Source organism: Barbatula barbatula (genome assembly GCF_947034865.1).
Source record: "Barbatula barbatula genome assembly, chromosome: 22".
NCBI classification, from domain to species: domain Eukaryota; kingdom Metazoa; phylum Chordata; class Actinopteri; order Cypriniformes; family Nemacheilidae; genus Barbatula; species Barbatula barbatula.
The window spans coordinates 1,564,353-1,574,050 of NC_136785.1; the positions used below are offsets into that span (position 1 = coordinate 1,564,353).

Here is a 9,698-nt window from a genome sequence, read left to right on the forward strand (position 1 = left end):
CATTTTTTTGTACATTAGGGAATCAAGCATTGTTTTAATGTTTCATCATAAATAAGGGAGTCTTTCTTTAATTCTGTGAAATAATCAGATTCATATAATGGAGTTCATTTGTACAAATGTAAATACTGCATTGTTGATATTAATACATGGAACTTGAAACAATATTAGAATTGTTTCCTTTCAAGTTTTTTATCATTTGGTAAGAACTTAAGTTTTTACAAATATACATTTATTCAATTCAATTCAATTTTATTTATATAGCGCTTTTCACAATTTGCATTGTTCCAAAGCAGCTCTACAGGGGAAAATAAGAAAAACACCAAAAAGGTCAAACACAGTACATGAATAGTTTATTTAAACACCTAGTAAATAATATCTAATGTCAACAGTCTCCGGTGGTTTATTTTGCATGTTTTGAATGAAGTGAATGCTTTGCTGAAAAGATGTGTCTTTAGATTTAAATTGGGCGAGTGTGTCTGATGCTCTAACAGTATCAGGAAGGCTATTCCAGAGTTTATTTATGCCTCAGGCCCAAGAATAAATGTTTTAGTTAGGCATTTGCTCGTGTAGTGTGTAATAATAAGGCTTATTTAAAGTCTATGGAAATACGTGGAATGCTTTATTGGAACTGTGGTATTGATTAGTGTTTCTAATTGGTCTTTTAACTGCAAGGGCTCACAGCCAGCACGTAAACATAAATTATACAGCTGCCAAAAAAGTCTAGCCTCGAACCAGAATAAAAAAAGACACAATGACCTTCTATTACCACGATAAAAGCACAACGAGCCTATGCAACCCAGTGTTGAACAACAGTCCCTTATTCTTGTATCGTGTAGTGATGGCTGAAAGCCTGATACCAGCGTGGCTCTGCAGTTCAGTCCAATTGGTGCTGATGAGAGCGAGCGGATCGCGTCACCGAACGCGCAGTCCGTAGCCGAGCGACGCGCATTTCTAAAGGAGTGTCACGTCCCTACGCGTTATTCATAGAACTGAGAGATTGTAATTCACATCCGAATTCGATATACGTCGTAATGGACGGTTATGATTTCGCTTTAATCAACGAATGCATGGCCAGATTGCTCAAAAGCAACAGTAAAGCGAAACCCAGCTCATATGGAGACTGACCGCTCATCCATGCGACCGGACACAACGATGCGCTTCAGACGGTAAACAATCACGGGTGTGCTTGAATGTGTCTTCTTTAAGACAACCTGACTTTTAGAGGATGGGGTACTCAGACCCGACATCCAATAGAGATTTGTTGGGAAACAGATCTCTTTGTTTTATTTTCATATGTGCTTTTGGACTGGTTACCTTATTGCAGCAAATCCTCTATGGCAAGAATTACATCAAAAGGTAAGAATATTGATTTAATATCAATAATGCATGCTCCAAAAAATATACAAGAATGTTTTATGAAAATGTATATATATCATGCAAAATGTGTTTTTGAATATAAATTGTGTTGGCACAACAAAAGCAATTCAGGAGGCATTGTTCTTTAGCACGTAGACATAGTCATATTACACCCATATGCTGATTATTTGCTTGAAAAGCTGTTTTACCTTTAGATCCATTTAATCATGCCATACACAGTCTATTGATCGACTGTCTATGCAGCGAGACGCTTCAGTCGTGTTTTTATTCTGTTTTCTTTCTATTCTAGTTTGGTTGTTTTTTTCTATCTTCAAAACAGCTCATACATCTTGCCTAAAACCTATGTGACATTACAAATGCGGCTTTAAAAGCCCTTATGTCCATGATTTGAAAACATTATATTATAAATAGGAATACATTGCAATGTGACGTAGCCTCTGATTTTGTATGCGCCTAGATTCAAGCACTGGTTAAATATGCATCATGTTGTTTCATAAAACCCAGATCTTTTTGGGCCACTTAAAAAGAAATGACATCATACTAGGAAGGTGAATCATGTGTGTTTTTGGAACAGAGATATGCATTGCGAGGGTCTTGGAGTGCATGCGTGTGTGTTTTGTCTTTGTAAAATGGCGTCTCTCGTAAGAGGTTGCCACAGTGCATTATGGTTCCTGCGACCTAGCAGATGCCCATATGCTGAATTAAGCTTTTTCACACTCCCACATGAACCCCCCCCCTTTCCTCTGCGTCCACCTCGACACACACTCAGGATTCATGACATCAGAGGCCGATGGCCACAGATTGCATGAATGCCGTCCTGTATCTCACTATCTATTTCGCAGTGATTTGGTTTGAGTTTAACATTTAATGTGACACATTAAACGGATGCACTCGAAAAGAAGCAGTGAGAGGAAATGGAGATGTAATATCTACATGAAATGTTGTTTGCTGTAATGTGATATACCGTACGTGATAAAAATGTTGGTCAGGGATGGATTGGATGACCTACAGGCGGTTGGAGGGGAAAAGCTGAAAGACAATAGGAATGTTGAAATGATTACATTTGAATGAAAGATTATGTAGACACAATGCGCAATGCTCATTCACCTGCAATGTGCGTCAACAAAGTGAACAGGATCTGATTCTGTCGAACACTGAAGCAACGACAGACTTCGTAATACAAATGCTTGTATTAATAATGCATTTACAGAACTGAACGAAACACACGCTGCTCAATTCTCCTTAAATGCTCCTGCCATGCAGACATAATTATGACTTTGAATTATTCAAAACACTTTATGGTAGATTTGGCCCTCTGGTTTCAGTTAATCTTTCGTGAAAGTGTCATGCAGTGAAGTGGACATCAGAAAGAAAGCTCGATTTTAAAACTGTGAATAAATATCACATACAATTATGCAAAATCAGCCGCATGTGGGATATAAATCATGTTAAATGAGGTCAATGTATAGTGGTTCATTTAGGGTTCCAGTTACAGCCGTGCTTGATATAGGACCAGTCTCTGCGCCCTTGCACCAGACTTTACATTTCCTGTTCGGTCTGGAGATATTGATTCGGTAAGTGGCTGCTCAATGCAGAAAAAATATTGACACGTAGTTACATCTTCAGCGGTGACCTCTTCATTATCTGCTCGGTTGCAGAAGAGCATCTGTTCTTCATATTGTATCTCTCTCTCTCGATTTCGTTCTCTTTGCACAGCTGAGTTTGTGTTTATTGAAGTGGTCAATGTACACAGAAGGTTAAAAAAAGCTGATATCCATGAGCGGATGCGTTAGGAAATGGCCTCGTGTGTGCTATAGGAGTGTAATTGGATTCGACTGAAGGTTTCAATGTGAAGTCAATGTGAATCAAAACGAACCCTTTATACGTTCTTAATGCACATTTATATGCACTGTTCATTGGTGTGCATTACTCCAAAAATTAAAATGTTTGTGTGCATAATCTTTCATCTATGTAATAATGCTCTGGCTCTTAAACGTTTACATTTTCAGTGTATCACAGGTTGGGTGCTAAAGGGAAATAATGTTAAAGATGGGGTAACACACGCAGTTTCTGCAAATCTCATATTAATCTTGAGGACCTATACAGGGGTGTAGCGTAGGTCGTATCTATGAACAGTATTTCGTTTTATACATTTTATAAAAAAGAGATATAGCTGTACGATTATTTCCTGTTAAAGACGAGCTGCTGGAGGCGGGCAGGGGGAACGGAACTACAGCACGAGCACACAACACATCGTCGCATTAATCCCTTCGAGTTGTTTACATTACGCACGTACGCTCCGATTGCCAACAAAACACAGACATATGACTTAGTTTGACATACCGCGTGCGGTTTATGTCCGCCATCTTTTAGCGCTGGGACGGTGCCATCTATCAGTTTTAATCGAGCGTTATATCCACTGTTTATATAACATTCATTACTGAAATGGCATGAACAAACAAACACAGCTAAACTTCCATCTGCCTACTGAAGCAGCATTGATGGGCGTGCTCTTTCTCTCGGTGGATGGCGCGTTGGCCTACTTTTCCAGGAGAATGGTCCATAAAAAGAATAAGATCCCTGTTACAACTTTTTCGAGTGCTGGGGTAGTGAATCGAGTAGCTGGGGTAGTTTTTAACAAGTTGACCATGTTAAGCAATGAGAAGCCAGCACGTTTAACAGTGTGAAGAAGTCAGAATGCACGGAATGGCATGTTAGCCCATCTTTAATAAATTTTTTCAAAAGTTACTATAGAATTCAATGTATGATTATGTTTCAGAAGGACAATAGTCAGACAGTACTCAAATTCACATTTAGATCTGTCAATTTTGTGATATGACCACATACTTTGAGTGCAATCATTTAGTTAGGAATACCAATCCATGTCAGTCAATAGTTTTTTTCTGACTATTTAAAGTAATAGTTGACCTTCAAAATTAAAACTCTGTCATCATTTACTCACCCTGTTGTCATTTCAAACCTGTGTGGTTTTCATTCTTCTGCAAAACACAAAAGAAGATATTTTGACTTCAATTGTATGGTATTAAACCAATGCAAGTCAATGGGGACCATTGGCTTTTGGATACCAAAATTTTTCAAAATATCTTCTTTTGTGTTTTGCAGAAGAAAGAAAGTCATACAGGTTTGAAATGACAAGAGGGCGTGTATATGATGACAGAATTTTCATTTTGAAGCTGAACTATTCCTTTAAAGCCGCATAGTTTTACATCCCAAACATCTGTTAATAATAATCTGGATTACTGCGTCTATTCTAATCCAGCATACGTCCAGTCTGTATTTTGGATTATTCCAGTGTTTTAATCATAAAGTATTTAAGTCTAAATCTAACAGGAGTATTTAATCATGACAAAACATGCAGAATAAATCCACGAGTGAACATTTGCAACATCAGTTTTAAATACCGTTTATATAATCGCTCTTTAAAACCTGATATATTTACACACCATCAGATCAAATGTTTCTCATATTTTTTGTAACAGATGACAGGGAAAAGGTCTGGTGTGTCTTATGTATTCAGTTTCTTTATCTGCGATGAGGATTTCTGGTAACTAGCAGCGTTTGCGAGTTGCTTTTTGTTATCTAATGCCATGTCGTTCAGACATTCTGAATTCTGATTGTGGTGCCAGTGGCCACGTACACAAAAGATGATGCGTTTCTGTAAACCACCAACGGTTTCATCACATACAACAAATACAAATCTGTGTGTGTTTGACATTTGCTGGCATGAACGAGTGAATGAAACTTTAAACGTCCTGCCTCATTTTCTCAATAGTGGGCAACAATTTAACCGCCTCAAAGGACAGGAGGTGGGCAACTGGAGCGGCCTCATTAGTTACCCCGATGATGGAGGGATGAAGCCGGCCAGAAATGGAAGGAAAAGGTACAAAACCGCACGGAAACCTCTCAACTACACCACTAACACTCTAGAAAGAGAGTGAGAGAGAGATTGACATATAGTGAATGATAACTCAGCCGCTTGCATGTCTGGAGACACATCCAAACTCATCAGCCAATCAGAAATGACCAGCTGTGGCAATTTAAACCCTCCTACTAACATCAGAGCCAATCAGAGTGCCAGGATTTCTTATTGTGTCATTTTAAGAGGAGAAAATAGAGCAACGGTGACCCACCCACTTTCGCAGCGGTCGAGGTTCCAGACGGATTCGTTCCCGTTTATTTTTTCCAACAGCATACTTTAAGAAAAAATTTAAACTAGAAATAACTTAGTATGTCAATCCTGTAAAATTGGGTTAAATTTATGAAATTGCTCGAGATTAATTTATAACATCAAAAGTAAGAGGGCAAATTGAGTGCATTGCATTATGGGATACAGTATTCTGTGCAGTGTGCTAGCTTTGCAGCGTGACATTTATGAGCATTCAATACAAATTTAAATACGGCACAAAAGAAACCTATTGATAATAAATCATTGTACGAATCCGTGAAAAGTATGAATGTTGAATTACATTTCTGTAAAGTTAATTCAAACATGTTTACATTTCTTTTTCCCTCATAAAAGTAAGCTGCTTCTCATCATTTTGTTAAGTACACTTAAGTAAAATTCAGGTATATTTTAAGTATACTTTTTATTGAGTATACTTTTATATGTGTACTGAAAGTATACCTGTGTAATTTTGGACGATTTTAATACATCTTGGGACTGTTTTGTTGGAAAATTTTACTTTTAAGTATACTCAAAATAGCATAAGTTAACTATGATCACAACTAAATTTTCAGTCGTACTGCGACTATACAACGCATAGAGTTGATATTTAACTAGTTCGATGTCTTTAGCACATTTTGTTTTTGTTTATGAAAGTACATTTAGTCAAATTTAGTAGTTTTTGTACTACACGTACACGTTTTACTTTTAGTGTACGTTTTTATTAAACGAGTTCAATAATATACCACTGTGTTCCTATTTAAATGTAAATTTTTATACTTGAAATACACCTTTAACTATATTTGTAGATATAGGCCAAAATATGTGTCTTACAGTATAAGTAAAATATACTTTGATTAAATGTAGATCTCTTAAAATTACAGAAAAGTATATATGTGAGAAGTTCATAAAAAGAAAACTTTTAAACCTATTTGTGGTTTAAAAGAAGAATGCCAATAGTACACTAAAATAAACTTGTTTTGAAAGGGAGGGCACTTTATACAGAGGAGGATCTTAATGCATGTTTAAGCATGGAAACGAATAGGATTAATGGTGTACGTAACCCTACTGTTGCGGTTTTTCCGTACTTGTGCAGCAGTTGAAGGGTCATTTAAACCAATTATCTTATCTCTTACTTAACTCAACTTGTATGCATCTTGACAGATGTGTCCGTCAGAATTTTCACCACTCAGAGGCTCAGAGCTCCATAGCTTTCACACCCTGCCTAGCCGATATTCAGAAGAAAAAAAAAGCGAGAAGGTAGGCCACGCTGATGGCATTTCTAGTTCACATCCTTATCAACCTTACGCCCCCCCTGAGGACGTCTCCTTCGTCTTTTCCATCTGATCTGAGAGGGTCCGATTGCTTTTGCTCTCAGTGCACTTCTGGTCCGTTCGTGCATGTTGTCTGCAACCTTCCATCTGCTACTGACCTTTGACCCCATCACCCCCGCCCCTGAATTGGGGAATTTGTTTGCTTCTTTGGATGTCATGGCTCCTTGTTACTGTTTTTATGTATCCCTTCATGCATCTTTTAAAGCCCCCACAGCAAAACTCATAGCGCACCCGTGTGTGTGTGTGTGCACGTAAATGGTTAATGCAATGGATTGTGTGTGTGTGTGTCATGTGATGTCAACACACCTCTTCCCGCTTGCACGTTGCTCCCCTTGATGTGACGAGAAGCTTTTATTTTGTCTTTTTCGAAGATGGTCGGTCTGATCACACATACGGGGGCCGTATATGATTACCCAGTGTGCACCTCTCCAGGCTACAGTACAGTCACATGTCACAATGTCACTTCAGTCTGAGATGTATGGAATCGCTAATGTGTTTTGTCTTTCTGTTATATCTTGCCATTTCATGTTTGCTTGTTTCTTTTTTTGTTGTCATTGCTGTTCATTTGATCAGTTTGTTTTCATCAGTCAGCGTAACTTTAGCACTGTCCAATAAAAAACTAATGGTTTGGATAACGTTAAGACTAAAAATCTAGATGATGTGATTTCAGGATAATATTTGATAGTTAATATAAAAAACAACGTGGCTCCAGAAGCCGTTTCGCATTAAAAGATCAAAATATAGTTTAAGGAAAGCTTTACATATACACATATACATATTTGGAGGCTGCTGGTCTTGGCTTTAGCAGATGCTGTAAGCAGCCATTTTGGCTATGATTTCATTTTCAGTCTCAGAAGGTCGATCTGCAGTAGCAGGCCAACCTTCATTATAGTCCATTTAAAGCATTAAATAGAAACGTAAAGCAGCGAGGATGTTTATCCGTTGACGTTTTGCCCCAGGAAACACTCAAAATGGAAAATAGAGCCTTATCAAAGATATATCATCCTCTACAAGCCGATTACAGCTAAATGCATTCTCATATTTCACAGTTTATTCCTTTACATTATTGCATTTCCATCATTTTAATGCTTGTTTTTGTATTTTTGTTTCACAACCAAGGTGAGGACACATTTATCTGTTTATAGCCTGTTGTTTCTTGTCATTGCGGTGAAAGCGCTTTCTTTTTATTTCCTCCCCATAAAAGTGGAAAAGACCGTTAAGCTTGTTTAGAGAGATTTTTAAATGTGTCTGTGTGAAGAGATAAAGCTCCCTGTAATGAATACTGAAGGAAAAATGAGCATTATTTAAAAAAACATGCAGTTTTTTTTGGAATAGCTTATCCAAAAAAATACAAATTCTTTCATGATTTATTTACTCGTTCCTATGTGGAACACAAAAGAAGACATTTTGAGAAATGTTTCAGTAGTTTTGTGTCCATACAATGGAAGTCAATGAGGTCCAGTGTTGTTTGGTTGCCAACGTCCATTAAAATGTCTTCTTTTATGTTTCCTGTGGAAGATAGAAAGTCATACAGGTTGGAAATTACGTCAGAGTGAATAAATGATGTCCGAATATTTGTTTTTGGGTGAACTATAAACTTTCCAGTAGTATTTCTTTGGTAGTTTAGATTGTACAAATGCAAACAGGGCTGGTCAGGATCTTCAGTGGTTACAAAGTTCCTTCAGTTTTTGGGTTAACGTTCAGGTTGCAGAGAGAACATATTTGTGACTTGGTGTTTTCTGGCAGGTATTTGGAACGCTCGCAGGGCTCTATGGAGTTTAATTCCACTGCATGCAAGGAACTACGACAGGAGATCACAGATGTGAAAGTACTGACAATGTGAGTTTGTCTTTCTCTCACATATTCAACTGTGCAGACGTGTGAGTGAGCGTTCCAGCGGGAGTCAGATGTCCTGAAGAAAGTCTCCTCTCGAAGGACAAATCCGGTGAAGAACATCTATTTAAAGAAATTCAATATCTGTACAAGAACAGCCTCTCTTCTGCCCTCCTTAAATCAGCTAAAGAAGCATTCTTACTATTGCTTAATGCATACTTTGTATTAGAAACAAACCCCAAACTATTGTCCCACACTGTACTACGTGAGCGATAACACAGATTATGTGGATTGTCAGTTTGGCATACTAAATTTGTAGTATAGCAACACGCTGAAAAGCATGAAGAGCACAGTGGCAATCCCCCAGCAACCACCCAAAACCACCTCGCATCTTGACTGTGGGTTTATGTGTGTTTTTCATTCAGGATAAAGACGTCCGAATTGTTTGAGAGATGGAGAAACCTTGAGGTGTGTAAGTGGGAGCAAAACAAGGAGGAGATTGATAACTTCAAGTGAGTGCATATAGACACGAAGAGTTGTTTCCTTCGTCTTAATGTCACAACATCACTACTTTCTTTGTCCAATATAGGAGAGTTTATGTTATAAGAAAGTAGTGATATCATATCTGTCTGAATCCAATAGGACACCATAACAAAGTACTGACTCTTTTATCCAATAGGATGTCTCTGTCGCGATGCTGCAATGCCCCCTCCTTTCTGTTTACCACGAAAAGAAACACTCCCTCCGGCACGAAGCTGCGCTATGAGGTGGATACGAGTGGAATCTTACACATCAGCCCTGAGATTTTTAAAATGTTCCCAAATGTGAGTGAGAGCTGTTTTATATCGACTTTAAACAACTTTTTGTAGTTAAGGAAATATTCCTTAGTCATAACGGCCAACAGAAATGTGGGAAAAGTGGAATTCAGCATAATTTATAACCAATAGGGTAAAATTACCTTCACAAATGTA

At 37.9% G+C, this 9,698-nt stretch overlaps 1 protein-coding gene across 1 annotated transcript in view; it reads left to right on the plus strand.

Moving 5' to 3' along the window:
* Window positions 1-1,225: 1,225 nt before the first annotated feature.
* The window catches only part of st8sia5 (ST8 alpha-N-acetyl-neuraminide alpha-2,8-sialyltransferase 5), a gene marked incomplete at its 5' end in the record, with an annotated part of 10,835 nt that continues 2,362 nt past the window's right edge, over window positions 1,226-9,698 (plus strand). Inside the window, 6 exons of the mRNA XM_079485880.1 lie at window positions 1,226-1,356; window positions 5,171-5,278; window positions 6,725-6,820; window positions 8,641-8,733; window positions 9,153-9,239; window positions 9,407-9,551. Of these exons, the coding sequence (XP_079342006.1) occupies window positions 1,226-1,356; window positions 5,171-5,278; window positions 6,725-6,820; window positions 8,641-8,733; window positions 9,153-9,239; window positions 9,407-9,551 (660 nt within the window). The remainder of the gene's footprint in view (window positions 1,357-5,170; window positions 5,279-6,724; window positions 6,821-8,640; window positions 8,734-9,152; window positions 9,240-9,406; window positions 9,552-9,698) is intronic.